This window comes from Eucyclogobius newberryi, unplaced genomic scaffold (assembly GCF_026437365.1).
Source record: "Eucyclogobius newberryi isolate DKJ021-1_F unplaced genomic scaffold, fEucNew1.0.hap1 SCAF_5, whole genome shotgun sequence".
In the NCBI taxonomy this organism is placed as follows: Eukaryota; Metazoa; Chordata; class Actinopteri; order Gobiiformes; family Gobiidae; genus Eucyclogobius; species Eucyclogobius newberryi.
This window is the reverse complement of record NW_027316167.1, coordinates 36,004,347-36,024,924: the sequence shown is the minus strand read 5'-3', so window position 1 is coordinate 36,024,924 and position 20,578 is coordinate 36,004,347. Positions and strand designations below refer to the sequence as shown.

The 20,578-nt window shown below is 41.9% G+C and overlaps 1 protein-coding gene across 1 annotated transcript; it reads right to left on the bottom strand.

Annotated features, from left to right (window-relative positions):
* Positions 1–908: 908 nt before the first annotated feature.
* On the bottom strand, positions 909–14,954 carry slc67a1 (solute carrier family 67 member 1). The gene is made up of 10 exons (XM_072464773.1): positions 14,792–14,954; positions 13,445–13,542; positions 12,409–12,554; positions 11,488–11,620; positions 10,375–10,487; positions 8,678–8,782; positions 7,867–7,967; positions 4,780–4,881; positions 3,840–3,960; positions 909–1,622 (listed from the first exon to the last, which is right to left on the bottom strand). Exons 1-10 carry the CDS (start codon positions 14,912–14,914, stop codon positions 1,429–1,431), a joined length of 1,236 nt encoding a protein of 411 aa, XP_072320874.1. The 5' UTR covers positions 14,915–14,954; the 3' UTR covers positions 909–1,428.
* Positions 14,955–20,578: the final 5,624 nt, after the last annotated feature.

Sequence of the window (20,578 nt, the reverse complement as noted above, 5' to 3'; positions counted from 1 at the left end):
AAAAGAAGAACAAAAACATTCTGAATTCTGCCCAAAAAAAATGCATGATTTTAGTTTGCACAGGTTTTTCCACTTCTTTCTGCAACTTCTCCCAAGCCTCCGCAAACCTTTATACTTTCGGTGTCATTTTGAGAAATCGGAAACAAAAGCCATTTTATTTTAGCTTTCTGGGCCAACTTAAAAAATTTTAAGAGAAAACTGTGTGTTTATGACGAGGACATTGGTTAAACACCGGTGTGTCAAAATAAAAGTCTGAAAAAATGCCCAAAAATGCCTTTTACACCTTAATCAAATGAAAAACGCTAAAAACTGCAAATCCATCTTCTACCACTTGTTCCCTTTCGGGGTCGCGGGTGACTGGAGCCTATCCCAATGACTTCGAGCCTTAGGCGGGGTACATCCTGGACAGTGGCCAACTCGTCGCAGGGCCAACACAGAGACATAGACATTACAGACAGTTCACTCTCACATTCATTCACTAGGGCCAATAAGAGTCACAAATGCATGTCTTTGGACGGTGGGAGGAAGCTGGAGAACGGCAACACGGGGAGAACATGCAGACTCCACCCAGAGAGATCATGTGATGTTGGTCTGGTCCGGGAATCGAACATGACCTCCTTCTTGGGAGGCAAGAGCGCTAACCGCCTTTGCCACCATGCACCCTACCTAAACCTACAAATATAAAGTGAAAATACCTTACCAAAGTAAAGTAATTTTTGCTTTGTATAAAATTACATAGAAAAGATTCAGTATTTACTATTGTTTATAAGAAATTTGAAAAAAAATGCCAGTGATTTCACGTTCGAGTACAAAAATGACAAAAAATAGCTTTAAATGAAATAAAAAATTGCGAGTTTAAAAAAAAAATTGAAATACAAAATGTATGTATCAATGAAAACCTGGAACAAATGTAATCACACTTGCATTAGAAAATTACAGAAATTAATTTTCAAAAATGTATCTATATAAATAATAAAAAATGAGGGTCAAGTCCTAGATTAGTCATTAAGGCTCCATTCTGGTCCAGTCAGAGTCAAAGCTGAACCATTTTTGGCTTTTCTCCTTTCAGACGTTATTGCCTTGTCCGGAATGTTCCACAGTGCGGCATTAAAATGATCGACCTTACATATGTCCATAAGCTGTTATTATTATGACTTTTAAACATGCCGTGTCCGGGCTTGCGTTTCCTTTTCCGCCTCCAGGTCAATGCCATACTGCGGAATATAGGCATAACTATAATATATCCATGGAGACGAGCAGGTGTTGTACTTTTTTTTTCATTTAAAAATTGAACAATAACATCATATTCTAGCTATTAAACAGTCCAGAGGTTGCTGATTGTATTTCCCGCGCGTCTTTTGCTCACGGTCACCGGTCGTTTCCTCCGCGAGGTCGATAGTAATTTCCTTCATGCGGAGGTCGCTGGTCCTATGCTGCATGCGCCTTGTGCGTTTGGCTGCTCAGCGGTCGCAGCAGCAGTGCAGCAACCACGGCGGTGTTGACCGCACACTGAGTCAGGCCGATGGACGTGACGCCGCCGTTCATGTACAGAACTCCGCCCAAAGTGGGACCCAGAGTTCTCAGCAGAGACTGGACAGCGGCGCAGAGGCCCAGCATCGTACCTGAAACGAGGCCGAGGTTATGTACATGACGTCACAACACGCAGAATTTTAGATGTGAAAGACAAGTTTTTCGATGTGAGAAAGGAAAAGTTGACCTGTAAAAGCTCAAACACGTGCAAAATGTGAAAGAGCTGCTACAGTCTGATGACAAATATAAAAGTCTGCAACTCTGTATCTGACAGGCAAAAAAGAAAGTCAAGTCCAAACAAACTATTTAGCAGAATAGAAAATCAGATAAAGTCACACAGATCATTTTCACACATCACTGACACACACAGCTGGACTCATGACCTCTCTCTGTTTCAGTAACATGTTTATGAGACCCAAGTGTTGAGGAAATTCCATGTTGTGTTGAGTTGAAGTGTCCTTTAGGATGTAACTACGGTTCTATGAATCCCGGATGATTGCCAGAGGCGGTGCTTCAGGCATGCGCCGGTTGATAATCTAATGACAACAAAGTCACCTGTGACCTCTCCGTGACCCACGTGAGTCTATATGGTTACATGACACCGCAATCCTTTTTCATCTCGCAAGCAACGCGGGTTCCGAGGGACTGATCACTCTAGCGGTAATCAGGGATTCATAAAAAACACAGTTACATCCTTAACTTTCATTCTATTTCATCCCTTCTGTCCGCCAGTGGCGGTGTCTTAAGCACTGGATGACACACAACAATGTCCCAAGGGATCCCATAGGACAATACAAAATGTGAAATAATAAACGCCTACCTTACGACGAGGAAGGGTGCTGTCTCAGAATCCCCTCTAGAGGGTTGGGGACTGCCACATTGATTCTATAGAATCGGGCAAATGTAGAAGGCAAAGTCTAGGATGCGGCTGGCGCAGATGGCATCCAGGGGCACTCCGCTCAGGAGGTGGGCAGGCTATTGGTCGAGTGGCATTTCACACCATTCGGAGGCTTTCGTCAAACATAAGACTGCTCGACAGCCTCGACCAGCCCGGACCAGGCAGTGTGTGTTACCAGGGGCCCCTATGTCAAACCGTGCAAGTTGGAGAGCTACTCAAAGAAAACACCTTGCTCTATCCAGGACCTGTCTTGCTACTGAGATAGGGACTCGAGACACTGGGGTGACACATACACTCGTCGGCGCCTGTGAACGGCCCATGCCGGATTTAAGTGAAAGCTGTTCACCCAGATTTGCATGGGGCGAAGAGAAAGCAGCCACAGCGGCACTATAGTGGAGGCAGCGAGAGAGCGAGAGAGAGAGCGAGAGAGCGCGAGAGAGAGAGCGAGAGAGAGCGAGCGAGAGCGAGAGCGAGAGCGAGAGCGAGAGCGAGAGAGAGAGAGAGAGAGAACAAAAGGCAACACTTGACCTTACCGAAAACTGGAAAGCATGTCCATAATGCTGTTGACTTGCGGAGTTGAGGGACGAGCGGTCGTGACAAAATAATTCAAGGTGATCCCTAAAAAACAGTCTCCTGGGAAGGGACCAAGTTGCTCTTTGCCCAACTGCCCGATGTGATCGAGGACAGTTTGGGTGTCTTGAAAAGTCTGGCTGCAAGTGAGAGCACAGACTAGCCAGTCATTCAGGTAAGGCAGTATTTTTAAACTGCGTGCCTGGAGAGGAGCCAGAGCTGCAGCAACGCATCTGGTGAAAACCCTCTGTTACAGAGACAAACCGAACGGAAAGACTTGGAAGTAATGATGACCTCAAAACGCAAAGCGCAGAAACTGCTGGTGGCACGATGCAATTGGGACATGAAAATAGGCATCCTTGAGGTCTATGGAAGTGAACCACTCGTTGGGAGATATTGCCTGCAACATCTCTGTGGTTTTCAACATGTGAAATTACAAGGTTTTTAAAAACACATCGAGACCTCGAAGGTCCAGAACTGGGCGTAGATCGTAGATCGTAGAGTAATAGTCCCCTGGATCCTGCAGTGGGTCCACAGGCACTATCGCCCCCTTGTCCAGCAGAATACATATTTCCTGAGTCCCAGGGCCATGGCCGGGTCGTGGATTACGGTCCACTCGACCAGGCCTGGTACAGAAAAAAACAAAAACGTTTGAATACTAGCAATGTGGCAAAGGCTTAGACTGATTTAGACTTGCACCGCCTTTCACTGTTTGAAATGTTTTGTTGGTCAATGGCGTTTTAGTCTACCAAATTTGAAATAGTCAAGTAATCATTTTATTTAGAGCCGGTTCTGATTGGTCGTTACCTGTGTCTGAGGGAGTGTTGTGATTGGTCATTACCTGTGTCGGAAGAGGGCACACTCTTGGTGAGGATACTGTCTGTGATGACGTTGAAGACGCTCAGCGAAAACATCATGGGGACAACAGTGAAACAGAACTGCACCACCGTCTGCATGTACGCCTTCAAAATAGAGCACAAACAAACATTAATGCCTTCAAAATAAGAGCAAACATGTACGCCTTCAACACAAGAGAAAAAACATGTACGCCTTCAAAATAAGAGTACAAAAACTCATGTATGCCTTAAAAAAAAAAAAAAGAGCACAAAACATGTACACTTTCACAAAAAATATGTACACCTTCAAAACAAGAGCACAAAACATTTACGACTTCAAAATAAGAGCCAAAAAACCCTCAACTTTGGATCTTAGAAACAGCTGCACATTGACGCAAATTAAAGGTGGAGTTTAATAAGTTCCATTTAAAGGTTGAATAGAGGATTTTTGCCAATCTGAGTCTCATTTCCTCGTTGCGTGGACAGCCGAGTAGTTTTCCCACATGTCAATCATTCACTGCGTGCTAGAGCACACCTGCAGGCTCTTTCTGGCTCGTTCCCAGGATATTGGCACGTTCCACTGGCTTTGCATGCGTGGTTGATATGCCGTGTAATATGGTGTGTGTTTAGCAAAGCTAGCAGCGAGTTCCTTCAGTTTAGCTCCACACTTCGGACCACAAAGTACAAAAATGGCTGAGGGACGACAGAGAACGACTGTGTTCGAGCTGGCCAGAAGAGACGGAAATCTGAGGATACTAGAGATGCGATGTGATCCGGTCGCGCTAATAAGCAAAGGAAGGTTTGATGGCACGCACATTTAAAAAAAAAAAAAAAGGACTAACAGTCGCTGAATCCTCTGTTCAACCTCTGTCTGTATCACATGTCTGTTTTAGACGTACAAATAATTACTGTACATGAACCATAAACAGTGTCACAGTATGTTACCTGTCCAAGCCCAACGGCCGCAGAGATGCAGACGGAGAGCAGCAGGAGCGAAGACTCTTCAAACCGAGCTGTGAGTGGACCGATCACTGCTCCCTGGATGAACTACACACAACAACAACAAACAATGGAGAAGATTTAACAATTCCTTAAGTGTTTAACAAGAAGAAAACGACCAATTTGTTTTCTGACCATCTACGCTATAACATCATTAAACTCAGCTGTGTCTTTACATTAGCATGTCGGTATAAGCTAGCCATTGTTTATTTCTAGCTTTTTGGTACTTCCATCTGCTGCCAGTAGATGAAGCGCTAGCACAAATCCTGACAGAGAAAGTCATGTGTTGTTTTCAGGACAAATATTATTTTAAGTTCTAAAATATGAGACGCCAAAGTAAAGGAACAAGAGACAGTTTAAACCAGGGGTGTCAAACTCATATTGGGCCGCGGGCCGAATTTGGATGCTCAGGCTGGGTCGCGGGCCAAACATAACGTAAAACATAAAACAATAAAAAATATAATAAATAAATAGCTTCATATAGCCTACGCTGTTTTTGAAGCAATTACTGGATCGATTAAAAGAAATTACATGATTTGTTCTCATAAACTGAAATGTATTAAGAAAAACAAGTGTAATTTCACCAACACTGTGCTTCAGTTTATGTGCATCACAACTTCAGAGTTGATCTACAGAAATAAACATTTAATCTTTTGTTAAATATTGTTAAATAGGTATTTGGAACTGAAAAATATTGTATTTGACTTTATAACAAATTAAACTTCTCAAGATCTAAAAAACCTTTTAAATGTACCAAGTAACATTTCCACGTCTGTGTAGTTATCTGTAGTTATCTGTTCACCTGAACTGACACACCACTAAATACAAACACACGTGGAGCGTTTAATTAAGGAGGTTAAGTTACACCTCTTGCCTTGAAAATATGGAATAAGTGCATGAGCCACAGTGTTCCATCAAACCAAACTCTTTTGTCAAATCATGGGCCAAATATTATGTACAAAATAAAACAATAAAAAATATAAGAAATAAATAGCTTTTTCACAGCCTAGTAATAGTTGTGGAGACTGTTGCACAAATGTGCAGCAGGTGAAAGACTGAGTCCATATTCATGCAGCAGCAGGAACAGGAACATGGACTTTTGATGTGATTTATGATATGAAATGTTCATATCACAGTCATGTTTCTGCTCAAACTCAATATGAGCTCGCTATTTTCATAGTTTAAGCTGATCTTAGTGACAAATGATTCATGTAGTGACTCAAATGAGGTCATTGTGTTTGTGTTCACAGTCACATTAGTGTGGACACAGTCATGTTCATACTTTATTACACTCTGACCTGTGTTTTTACCTGCGGCTCCTGATCTGTCCAGGTTTGTAGAGGTTTGGATGTTTTCCTCACAGAGCATCATCACAGAAGTTAGTTTTCTTGTTAGCTCCACATTAGCTACACTTTTAGCACAGCTGTAACATCCACAAAACCTTCTCCTTTCTTTCTTCCACGTGTTTCCCAAACCACACGTCTCTGTCCTCGCTCAGACTTCTGCTCTGAGGTGCATAAGTGCTGTAAAGTGCGCAAACGCGCGTCCTACTTCCCTCTGCACTTTTTTTTTTTTTTTTTAATTTAATATGAATTCAAAATGTTTGGCGGGCCGGACTATAACGTCTGGCGGGCCGGATGTTTGACACCCCTGTACACAATATTCTTGTGTTTACTAAACACAAGAATAAATAACCGGTGCAGAGAGATCTGGGCGGCAGACTTGTGCGGGAGGTTGAGCGATACCGACTATATATAGTCGGCCTCACCTCCACGAACAGTTTGGGCTCTGGAACCCATCTCCTCGAGAGGGGCTGGACGCTCCACTTCTCTGGTGTTGCCCGCGGGGAGAGGCGGCGGGCTGGTGTGGGCTTGCTTATAGCCCCTCAGCTCAGCCGCCACGTGTTGGAGTTTACCCCAGTGAACGAGAGGGTCACGTCCCTCCGCCTTCGGGTGGGGGACAGGTCTCTCACTGTTGTGGCGGCCTACGGGCCGAACAGCAGTGCCTTCTTGGAGTCCTTGGGAGGGGTACTGGACAGTGCACCGACCGGGGACTCCGTTGTTCTACTGGGGGACTTCAACGCCCACATGGGCAATGACAGTGACACCTGGGGAGGAGTGATCGGGAAGAACGGCTTCCCCGATCTGAACCCGAGCGGTGTTCAGTTATTGGACTTCTGTGCTAGCCACGGATTGTCCATAACGAACACCATGTTCAAGCACAAGGGTGTCCATCAGTGCACATGGCACCAGGACACCCTAGGCCGGAGGTCAATGATCGACTTTGTTGTTGTGTCATCAGACCTCCGGCCGCGTGTCTTGGACACTCGGGTGAAGAGAGGGGCAGAGCTGTCAACCGATCACCATCTGGTGGTGAGTTGGATCCGCTGGCGGAGGAGGAAGCCGGACAGACTTGGCAGACCCAAGCGCATTGTGAGGGTCTGTTGGGAACGTGGAGCCCTCTGTCAGTAGGGTATTCAACTCGCACCTCCGGGAGAGCTTCTCCCATGTCCCGGGGGAGGTTGGGGACATTGAGTCCGAGTGGACCATGTTCTCCCCCTCCATTGTTGATGCGGCTGCTCGGAGCTGTGGTCGCAAGGTCTCCGGTGCCTGTCGTGGCGGCAACCCCACATGTGCTTTGTGGATCTGGAGAAGGCTTTCGACCGTGTCCCTCGGGGTGTCCTTTGGGGGGTGCTCCGGGAGTACGGGGTCCGGGGCCCTTTGCTCAGGGCTGTCCGGTCCCTGTATGACCGGAGCAGGAGCTGTGTTCGCATTGCCGGCAGTAAGTCAGACCTGTTCCCAGTGCATATTGGAGTCCGCCAGGGCTGCCCTTTGTCACCGGTTCTGTTCATAATTTTTATGGACAGAATTTCTAGGCGCAGTCAGGGGTCGGAGGGTGTCCGGTTTGGGGACCACAGGATTCCATCTCTGCTGTTTGCAGACGATGTTGTCCTGATGGCTCCATCAAACCTGGACCTGCAACATGCACTGGGACGGTTTGCAAGAAATATAATATATATGATTTTCCACTCACCATTTGCGAGATGCCGAAGAAGGCCATGAGGTAACCGTTCTGCTGCGGGTCCAGTTTGAACACGTCCAGAGCGATGATGGAGAACATGACCTGGAAGATTCCTGAAACAAGTGCAACCAGAAACAGAACATGAACAAACAAACGACACAGCGGTTCAATAAACACAAGAGACACAGACACAGACACACAGACGGTGAAGATCATTCAGTCATTTTAGAATTATATCATTGTCATTTCATTTAAATACATTCTCCAGAGGTGGCAAAAGTACTGAAGTTCACAAAAGTAAAAGAAAAGTAACATGTCTAAAAAAAGTCTCTGGTGAAAAAAGTACAAAAGTGCACTATTGTAGATGGAACGGTGATAAAAACTTTATATAATTATGGGCTTTATAATAAATGAATTACAATTAATTTGACTTGAGTTGTAGAAGGGAATGTTAGAGATAAAGTGTTTCCACATTTGAGTTTGTTAACTTCAGAGGAAGGTTAAATATTTCAGCCTGTGTGGCTTCTGTCTCTGGACTCTGACCTCACGTGCTCAACACAAACACAAATGAGTTAAATAAAGCATTTCCCAGATAACGTACAGTATCGGTACTTTGTTACTTGCCACCTCTACATTTAAACTGTATAACTAATTAATTTAACCTTCTTTGGATTTGGATTAAAGTGATTAAGGATTATTCTGGCTTTAACATTTCATTTTATAAAAGTAAGTAAATATATTTTTCATTTTTATCAAAGTAAACAAAACGTAACGAAGTAAGAATAAAGGATTTCACTGCACCAAACACCAAAATAAAACTCACCTGAGGGTAATCCTGCCACGATTTTCACAATAAAAGTGGGCGCAACTCCGGGATACTTCAGGAGTCTGGTGATCTCGCCCAAACTGAACAGGGATTTCTTCTGAGCTGCAGAACATTAAAAATATTCACTCCAACGTGTAAAGCCGCTAAAATAAATGTCATACTTTGATCATTGTTATTTGAACTTCACAGAATCTTAACACAAATACAAAAATACCTTTTCTAATCAAAGACAGTGGCATTATTCAAATAAAAATGTCAAGATGTAAAATAAATTAGCCACTCCAACAATTTCTTGGTTTATAAATGTATTTTAAACATAAATACAGTAGATATACTCTTTAGATTAGACAGTTGGCAAGGCAAGGAAGGTAGAGCACAACAGGAAGAAAATACAAAAAAAAAAAAAAAATCACAAAACAATTTAATACATAAAAGAGATGAGTGCAAATAAAATGATTTCAGTCATATGCACAGCTAAACAAAAATGTTTTAGCTTAGATTTGAACAATGCCAAAGTAGAGGCCTGTCTCACATTTTCAGGAAGACTGTTCCAGCCTAAAACTGAAATGCAGATTCCCCATGTTTAGTCCTGACTCTGGCACCAGCAGGAGGCCGGTCCATGTTTAGTCCTGACTCTGGCACCAGCAGGAGGCCGGTCCATGTTTAGTCCTGACTCTGGCACCAGCAGGAGGCCGGTCCATGTTTAGTCCTGACTCTGGCACCAGCAGGAGGCCGGTCCATGTTTAGTCCTGACTCTGGCACCAGCAGGAGGCCGGTCCATGTTTAGTCCTGACTCTGGCACCAGCAGGAGACCGGTCCATGTTTAGTCCTGACTCTGGCACCAGCAGGAGGCCGGTCCCTGAGGTCCTCAGAGTCCGAGATGGTTCATATGGCACCAACATGTTCGAGATGTACTTTGGTGCTAGGCCATGGAGAGACTGCTTTAAAGTCTTTTCTCTGAGCCACAGGGAGTTGCAGCTCTACTGAAGTACAAAGTAGTGGTCCAAGACATAACTACAGTTAAAAGGTATTTGGGGAAACTCCTGATTACAAACATTAAATATATTAAACATTATATAAACAATGGATTCTAAAATTTGATACAAACTTTTCTAAAACAATTTAAGTATTACACATCAGTATTTGGTATTGCTCTGCCCTGCAGAGGAAACGACAAGAGGAACTCTGTTTATTTGAAGGACACACCATAAATGACACATGCTTTAATCTCTCTAGTTCTTAGTCAAATAAAAACATAAGAAGATCATGAATTTACATTTTGTTAAACGTAAGCTGCCAAAGTTTATTAAAAATGTCAACAGTGTATCGCTTATTCACCTTCAAGGCACTCAAAGCTCTTTACTAGACAATAGGGTTTAAGTGTCTTGCCCAAACATTTTCCCAAACAACATTTTCGACATTTATTTTATTTGACCTGGGGCCATGTATAATTAATCTCATAAAATGTGGCAGTTTGGCTAAATTATGTGCAGCATCAGACCAATTTACACTTGTCAAGTATTAATAATGTTTAAAGCCGGGAGTCGTATTAGATGGATTCTCAAACTCAAACCTCAACGCAACGTGAGGAGCTCATTCTGCGTTCTGATTGTTTTTCAAGCTAACTATCCAAACACATATAAACAAATGGAAATGTACAAGTAAGCAGGAAGACAAACACACAAGAGTCTCACCTTCTGAGTTGGTTTCAGAGGTTGACGTTTTGGTCGTTTTTGGGATGAACTTCAGAACCAGGAGCAAACTGAAGAGACTTCCTGCCGCGCCCACACATGCAGTCCACTTCTCTCTGCAACAAAGAGGTTTAAGCACCAGAACCACAGCTGTATTGCTTTAAGATGTTCTAATGTGGGCTACAATGAACCAGAGCAAATGAAGCAAAGGATCATGGTTTACAAGATCCTAGATATTCTAATGCTCGAAATGGGTTGAATCTAAAATGTTATGTGCAGTTAAAGGTTTAAAAATTCTGAATGGTTTTAATAAAATGTGGGATTTTCTACAAAAAAAAAAAAAAACACACACACATACAATCCCAGCAAAGGCTAACAGCAATTTATTCTTATTATTTTTTTCATCTTTTTTTTGTCAGTTTGCCTTCTCACAATATATAAGCTTTCACTTGGATACATGAACATTTTCCAATCTGCATTTAACTTGATTTTATTAACAATAAAACAACTTTAAGTCCCTAGATTTCTCTGGGACATTGTTTTGTCCAAACTCATTTGTTCACATCTGAATCCAAGTCAGATTTATTCCAGTTTTAAGTCCTTGAATTTTAGACTTAAAACTGAATCTGAATTTTTAAGCCAATTTTCAGTCAGATCTAGTTCAGTCAAAAATGAAATAATGAATCCAAAATCCCATGTGTAAATGTATTTGATCTAATATGTCAACAAAATGAAACAAGACATTTGCTCGGTCCATTTTTCACATTTACAGTAAAAGTCCAAAATGTGTGACATTTTGGCATTTTTTACAAATAAAATAACACATTAAGTTTACAATTGATTTATTTTAAATTCCAGATTTTTTCCTGTAGTGTCGCCACAAAATAGATACGTAATGCCTCAATCAATGAGAGCGCGCCCCCTAAAGGAGAGAGAGAACAGAGGAGAGCGAAAGAGAGAAAGAGAGAAACCTAACCCACAGGACACAGAGAGATAGAGCGAGTGCCCCCCACAGGACACAGAGCACGCAGAGAAAGAGAGAGAGCGAGCGCCTCGAACAGGACACAGAGCACACAGAGAGAGAGCGCCCCCCACAGGACACAGAGCAGGACTGACCCGTAGCGCGTGTTTAAATGTCCTCCCAGTGTGGATCCCGTGATCATCCCGATGCCGAAGCACAGCCCTAGTTTGGACAGAGCGTCTGCCCTTCTGTCGGGGTCAGTGAGGTCAGTCACCACCATCTGAGACGCTGTGCACAAATGTGACAAACAAATAAAGACAAGACGCTGTGCACAAATGTGAAGTTCAAATAAAGACAGTTTAGTTTTGTAATAAATTAACAAAACGATCTTAGAGTTGCTCAGTTCATGTTTTAGACCATATCTTATAATACCTTATAATACAGATAAAACATACATCAGGACTAATTTCCTTGCATCTACCACTGCTGCCAGCAGAGGGTGCATGGATTGAAGTAGTTTAAATAAGGCTCAAAACAATCGCTATAACCAAACATGTTATTCTATTCCAAGCGTGGGCATTTTAGTCATTTTCCTCTATAGGCCTAGAGATCATTACTTGAGCGACATAAAAGTTAAATAAATGAAAGCTGGAAAATATTTTTGCAGCTCAGTATTTACAAGTGGCAAGTGGAGAGTATTTGTTATTCAGCTACGATAAGATTTGAGCTGTGGACTGTTGATAAATGACTTTTAAGTTTAATTATAGATACTAAATAAGTACAAAACTGAAAGTACTCCTGTTTTTTAACAACTGCTTTTAGAAAATACTTTACGGAGATTCTCCTGCTTCACAGTTGTCGTCAGAGGTACAAAATTGTTTCAATATTATTGTTTATCTTGGTATTTTTCTGAAGTGAAAGCATAAACACCCAGAATAAGCCAGATTCCTGACCTTGTAACGATAAGATCCCTCAACTTGAGAATGAGAACCTCAACTTTAACTTAAACATTAACACTTACTCTGTAACAAAGATTATTTATGTGATTTTGTTTTGTGATCGTCTTGTCTTTTTACCGGGCAGAACGTGCATGAAGATTGTGGGCAGTTTGTGGATGAAGAGCATGGCTGGATGTTCTGCTGAAGCCAGGAGCAGAAAGAACACAACCGTCGCTCCACAGGCCAGAGACAGCGCTGCCCGAGCCCCAAACAGGTCACCAAACCTGGGGAGAAAGCAACAAGATGAGCGGGGGACAGCAGAGCAGCGAGATGCAACAGAAACACCAGAAGAACACCAAAGGAACACCAGAAGAAGACGGAGACCAGAGGAAGACCTGGTGAAGTGCATAAATGAGACCTGGTGAAGTGCATAAATGAGACCTGGTGAAGTGCATAAATGAGACCTGGTGAAGTGCATAAATGAGACCTGGTGAAGTGCATAAATGAGACCTGGTGAAGTGCATAAATGAAGACCTGGTGAAGTGCATAAATGAGACCGACCTGGTGAAGTGCATAAATGAGACCGACCTGGTGAAGTGCATAAATGAAGACCTGGTGAAGTGCATAAATGAAGACCTGGTGAAGTGCATAAATGAAGGCCTGGTGAAGTGCATAAATGAAGACCTGGTGAAGTGCATAAATGAAGACCTGGTGAAGTGCATAAATGAAGACCTGGTGAAGTGCATAAATGAGACCTGGTGAAGTGCATAAATGAGACCTGGTGAAGTGCATAAATGAAGACCTGGTGAAGTGCATAAATGAGACCTGGTGAAGTGCATAAATGAGACCTGGTGAAGTGCATAAATGAGACCTGGTGAAGTGCATAAATGAGACCGACCTGGTGAAGTGCATAAATGAGACCGACCTGGTGAAGTGCATAAATGAAGACCTGGTGAAGTGCATAAATGAAGGCCTGGTGAAGTGCATAAATGAAGACCTGGTGAAGTGCATAAATGAGACCTGGTGAAGTGCATAAATGAAGACCTGGTGAAGTGCATAAATGAAGACCTGATGAAGTGCATAAATGAAGACCTGGTGAAGTGCATAAATGAGACCTGGTGAAGTGCATAAATGAGACCTGGTGAGTTGCATGAATGACGTAGAGTTGATGTACCTCCCAAATAGTGGATTCCCGATGAGCTGCAGCACTCCGACCAGAGTCTGCAGATACCCGAACCAAAGCGTGTCAAAGCCCAGCTTCTTCGCCAAATACTGACAAAAACAACACATGTCAGTCACTGTAGACGGGCCCTTCACAATAAACTTAGACGTGTGATTTATTATACAGAAAACATGATAAAAGTTCTGAAACTTCTTAATTCCTCCAACACAACCCAAAAAGCATGAGCTGCCATAAAGAGCAGAGTGAAACAGTTTAGTCGTTAGTATCTAGAAAAAAAAAGTCCTATTAGTGCAAAGAATTGAAACACACAATAAATATTGAGCCGCAAAACAGAAGAAACTAAAGTCCCTACATGTAACTTTTCTGGCTGTGTGGGGGGAGAGATCGATCACTTGCTCATCTTCAGGATAGTTTTATTACTTTACTTGAAATGCTCCACTACAAGTTATTAAACCTGCACTTATTCCATTACAGTTGTTTTAGTCCTCATATTTACCTCGAGAAACAGATCTGAACATTGTGTTTAATGCCATACTGTGGAACATCTCCATAGAGACAAGCACCTGATCAGCTGCATGGTGGACCCTTCATTAAATTCAAATAAGCAAAAATAAATCTTTACATATCGGTGGCCTAGAATAGATTTATCAGGTTATTAAATTATTCCAAATCATCTCCAAACTAGACAAGATCAAACTTAAACTCTGCTGAACGTGACTTTTACTCGCATAAATAAAAAGTGCACAAACAAATGCATGACGCCTAATACAAACTGAAAGAGAAGTATAGTACAAGCCTTAAATCCAGAAACAGGTGGGTGAAGTGGCCGAAACAGTCAAAATGACATTCAAAAGTACAAAATAGTTGTCCAAGAAATGACTTGTTGAATAAGTTCTGTCGACAACACAAAACGACTTGAACATTTGTGTATGCTTGTATTCTAAATTGTGCGCCAATCCATTGAAAACACACGATTTTGTGCGTCATTTAACTGATTGTTCTTCCAGTTACTTTAAAATTATAAATAGAATGTTTCTTCCAGACGGTTATTCTTATTTGAGAAGTAGTTTCCCCAACTTGTTTTACTCTTTGCATACTTAAGTCATTTCTTGGACCAATACTTATATATGACTTATATTGAGTGTGTCAGAGAGTAACAGGGTCTATTGTGAAAGTGATGCGTTACATAAAGGACCACGCGGTGTCTTCACTGCGGCTGCGCAAATCACACTTTCTCGCTTACATCAAAAACACTTCGCGTCTCGAGTCGAGCGTTTTTAATTTTGTATATCTGGACTTGATTTTCCGCCCCGTGTTCCTCGCTCGCGTTTTACTCACGGGAGTCACGGAAAACTGCAGAAACATCCACGTTATGTCTAGCGCCGCGATCACGTACGTCACGCGGATCACTTTGCGTCTGTGCGCGCGGCTCGGCTCCGGTTCGGCGGCGTCGCGGTCCATGTTCTCCGAGTCGAAAAAACGAGCTTTAAAGAAGAGCGGGGTCAGAGCGAGGCCGGGGTCAGGGCGAGGCCAGGTCGAGCGGGGACCGGGCGTGGGGACCGGGCAGAGACGTGTTTTTCCTGCTCCGCGGCGCGCACTTTGGACACGGGAAGGAGGCGGAACCGGAACGCTAAGTCCTGCTCCCAGCGAGAAAACCGAGTGAGAAACGTGCCTAGTTCAAAGTTCAGAGGAACGGTAACGTCAACACCGCAGAGCATTGAGTTCTCCTCAGGCCATTTGACAGTCCCAGAACACGTGAAAGTGGTTTTCCTCCTGGTTATAGCGTTTCCTTGGGAACAATGAGCACTTTGACATGGGATTATGAAGAAATGACCTTCTCTTTCCTATTTGTTTTTAACATATTCAGTAAAGTAGTTGTCCAGATTAGTAATTCATTAATATAATGTATATATTATTCCCCTTGAAAGTTCTGATTTATAAGCCTTGATTAAAAAAAAAATCAGCCAGAGGGTTCTAATGGTCATTACTTTATTTCCTGGTAATAATTCCTTATTTTTAAATATCTATAAAAGTCCTGTTTCTCCAAGTCAACGCCATTTTATCTTCCATAATATTAATTGGACAGTTGTGCAGCAGTTTTTTTTTGTAAATTTAACCTAGTTTATTCAACCTTCAATAGAATAATAGACAATTGATCAAAACAATATAGGTGTACTGTAAAAACTGAAACCTAATTGAATTCCGCTTTTAAACACCAGGTGGTGTGTAGTGTGCAATTTGGCATGTGTGATTTTTAAATGTGTTTGTCTTTGCCTCTTGTTGTAGCGACACAAAGCACCATGAACTCACATTTATCCCGCTCTGTCAGTTCGTCTCCCTCTTGTGCAGGTTCAGCAGCTCAGGAGCCCAAGCAGCGCAGCGGACAGAACCATTAGGAGAAGGGCGAGTCAAACAGTTTTATTTGTCAAACACTCAAACTAGAGGAATACAGCGAGGGCCCCACACTCTTTATTGAATACTCCAAAAGTCAAATATTGGCCCATTTGCAGTGGTGTTCTGCTCATTCTAGGCCCTGGTCAGCCCTGGGCCCTTATTGCACCCCTGTCCGGAGGTTCATAATGATAGACGGCTGGGTCACAAAACAAAGTAGTTGTATGGTACGTACCACAACCGAACCAAAGACCCGCTTCAGTCTGCAACGGTGGCTCTGGCTGTTGGGGATTTGCAGTTTGTTACATAATTGGCCCCAGACGCCGTCTTTCCCCAAGTTTAAGGCATTTATGCCTATTTTTTGCAGGATCTGAAGATGGGGCAATATTTTCCATCTTCAACACGAAGGGTTTTATTCTAAACATTTTGGGACATAGAAAAAGCACTTCGATGGTAATAGTTGAAGGGGAACATAAGGACAGAAGATTCTACTCACCCCAAACAATCTGAAGTGATGGACTCTATTGAAGACTGAAGTGTTATTGGCAAATATGTGACTTCGATTCAGAATGTCATTGTATTATGACTAGGGATGTCCCATGTCCCGATCTGATCATGTAATCGGAAATCGGGCCCGATCACGTGGTTTCAGACTTGATCGAAATCGGACGTCGCCCCCGATCACTGATAGGATATAAATTTTACTCTTATTAATTTGATCAGCGCTATAAATTTCAAGCTGATTATTAGTCTCTCACCTTTGTATAACGCATGATTGGATTGCGACAGTAAACTTTAGTTTTGTTTTGCTCCGTGCGATCTTGCATGCCACAGCAGAGTGCATCAGATTAAGGAAAAATGCTCAATAACTGTGGCATCGACAAGCAATGGGTTGATGTAATTTTGCGCGACAACACTTCTAATATAAAGAAAGCCATGGGTGAGACGACGTGCAGTTTGGGCGAGGGCGTCGCCACCATTCCGGAGCACAGACAAAGGGGAGCGGAGTGCGGGCTGACAGCGCGGCGTGATAGACACCGTGGCTACCGTGAGGATCAGAACACTCGCCCCTGGCTTACTCTCGACTCGACATTCAGACAGATTTTATTTTTTAAGCCAGAAGAGTATTAAGAGTGCAGTTCTGAAAAGCACATTACTGGCCTTACTTTATGACACTGTTGCACTTTCATTTAATACACACTTTGCTTATTCGTTTACATGCCTGCTGGGTATTTTAAGTTCAGCTGCTATTTTTATTTAATTCAAATTTGCACTATTATTTCTTATTCAAGCTACCTCAAAGAAAGGAGCACTATTAAAGTGTTAAGAAAAAGAACTGGGGACAACCTGTTTATGTTGCATTTGTAAATGTTTTTAAATGTGTTATGAAAGTATCGGATCAGGACTTGGTATCGGCAGATACTCAAAATCAGATGACTCGGAATCGGATCGGGGCCAAAAAAACCTGATCGGGACATCCCTAGTTATGACCCAATTAATGAAATTCTGACCCCATTAATGAAATTCATATTATTTTTAAATACTTTATTTAACATAAAAGGTATACAAAATTAACATTTGATTACAAAAACAATGTGTTCTAACCACTGGAAAACACTTATAAGAAGTACCTGGTGTACTTCTTATAAGTACTGGGGGTCCATGTTTGGTCTGACTTTTAGGGTGAAACACTGACACACAGGTAAACAACACAAAATTACTCAAATGAGGTTTGAAAAACTCTACTTACCCTTGAGTCCTTTTGGGCATCTTCACAGGAGTACTTTGGGCTTCTGCAGTATTGATTAGTCATTGACTGCAGGATCTTTTTGTTGATTGAACCCAGGCCATGACCCATCTCTATTGATTAGCTTTGTTGTGTGATTTCCGCCCCCTGAGGAGCGAGGGCCAAAGGGAGAGAGAGGCAGCTCATGTCCAATCAGAACACAGGAAACAGAACAGGCCAGTGTGTGCCCTCAACACTACTGGACTCTGAGCAGTCTTTTAAAGAAGGTCCCATGCTCCGATTCTGGGCCTTTCTGTGGAGTATGCGCCTTTCTCCTTGTGTTTAGGTAGGTTTCCTCCATCAACACAAAACAAGCACCAAAGGGAATCGTCCCGCTACAGCTCTGACCAAGCTGAGATCTGTGAAAACGAACAGAGCGTGTGATCAAAAATCTGGGAGTGGTGTAAGGGTAGAGCATGACACAGCTATTAATATCTGTATAACATTTTACCCCCTGTGCTTAAGTATTCTCCAAAACCCATCAAGCGCAATGATTTAAACAGAAAGTCGTGTTCCATGGTGTCCAAAGCCTTGTAAAAATCTAAAAACAGTATTCAGGCTTAATTAGGCAGGCAGAATTAATTTTATCTGCATAATCAATTCAATCCAACACTAGTCTTATATTAGAACTAATGTGCTGGTTTTCCATGAAGCCAGTTTGTGTCTCGTTAATGCCAGAAAGGCCAGATATAAGTCGTTTGGCATGAATTGAGGCCAGTATTTTATAGTCCGTATTGAACAGTGTGATTGGATATCAGTTTTCAATAATCAGCGGCTCCTTTTCAGGTTTAGGAATCAGGCAGATAACGCCTTGTTTCATTGAAGATGACGTTTCTCCCACGGTGACACATTGATTGATTGATTGATTGATTGACAGATTAAGCGCATTAAACAATGGCTTTTCAATCATGTCCCAGAATTTAGCATAAAAATTCCCACAAAACTCACACAGGGCAATTTGCCTTTTTAAGAGAATTTACAACTTCCCATAGCTCCGTAATATTTATCGCTTGTTCACATTGTGACTTGAAATTTTCAGAAATAATTGGAATATTTTTTTTTATTGAGTCAATAAATTGGTTACAAACATCTGATTGAGCGTCTGATTGATTTTACTTTTTTGACAAAAGGATTGAACATATTTCAGAATATCTACAGAATTGGATAATACTTTGTCATTTGGTTCAGTAGTTCATTAACATGATTTATTTTTGGTTCCGTTTTGATCTCACAAAAGCACCTTTTTCCATTTCCATATAAGTCTCCTAAGCGTTTCCTTTCTATTTCCTCCGCTTCATTGGGATTTGGCTTTGAGAGCTTTTGACTTTTTAATTCATCCATAATTTTATCTCCTTAGCAATTTTGTTCGATTTTATTTATTTACTCCGTATCTTGAATTTAAAGAATTCCCATTTCTGGATATGGTCAAGCTCATCCACATAGAAAATAAAGAAGTGACATTTGACCGGAGACATCGATACCCCCTTCTGACGTCATCACTTGCAGACTGCATTGCATTAAAAAATAAAAATGGCGGCGCCTCTGGATCGAATAATTATAATAATAAGTATTATTATTTATTTATTTTTGAATAATGTTGTAACAATAAAGATTTTATAACCAACTATGAAATATAAAGTAATTTCAACTAGGGCTGCAACGATTATTCGAGTTAATCGAATAATTCGATTACCAAAAAGCTTCGATTATTATTTATTGATTCGATGCTTCGTTTAATTTACATGTTTCATTAAAAACACGTGAATCTGTGGCGCGCGGAGCGCACGGAACGACATGTCGCGCTTTTTGTTCCCCACGGAGCTTTTTCCTGAAGCAGCTGAAGCACAACAGAGAGTGGCGTGTTTTAAACTCACGAGTGCGACTCATGGATCTATTATAGGTGCGACCGGGAAGAGTTTTGTTGTGTAAAAGAGCAGGTGCCGCGAGCAACCACCACTAGTTCCGCGCTCCGCCCGCTGCAGAACCCGCGTCCTCACCGCGGACCCGCGCTCCACACTCTGATTCCCAGTCACACTCGTACGATTCAAACATGCCACACGCTCCTCTGCGGCGCCTTGAAACGGTCAACCCGGCGGTCAACACATCTATGGAAACAGCAGGAGGACGACGACCGTGTTATAATAATCTGATGTGAAACAGAAAGTCCGCGATGACGCGGAGCCAACGCCGTAAAGTGACAAAATGTAGAGCCACCGCTCCAAACACCAGCATCACTGTCCCACACACAATGTTTTACAAACAAATGTCTTATTTTAAATTATGTGACAGAAACGCAAATTAATTCAAACTGTAACTGTTACAAACAGTCTGGTGACAAGTTTATTAGCCCTTTATATATTTTCTTTATATATTCTTTATGTTCAAACAGAACACTTGGACTGGTGAAGTGAAATGTTGCTGTTTTGGGGACAAACTTATGTGAAATTAAGAATAAAATGTGTTTTTTTTAGGCAGAAACTCAATTTGTTATTTGTTTATTACAATGAACTATAACGTTTATTTAAAAAAACGATTTAATATGCTTTTAAATAGTTTACGGATTGTACAAAAAAATTAACCGATTCATCAATTAATCGAAGAAAAAAATCGATAGATTAATCGATTGCTAAAATAATCGATAGCTGCAGCCCTAATTTCAACAATATATTTGACTAGTACTAACCAATCTTAATGTGTTTTGGTCTCTTTGTATTTATTCACCTTATTCACACATACATACATACTACAAACAGTATGACAAAATAAAATGAACTAACAATGTATATCTGATACACTTCAAACACTGAAATAAAGAGTATTTTGAAATAATTAAAATTAAATAAATAAATAATTACTTTTACTGTAACAGGCTGTGCACCGGAAGTCCCGCCTCCTCCCGGTGCTGTATCCGGTTGATGTCCTCTGCATCTCGGATGAGGAAGCTGTTT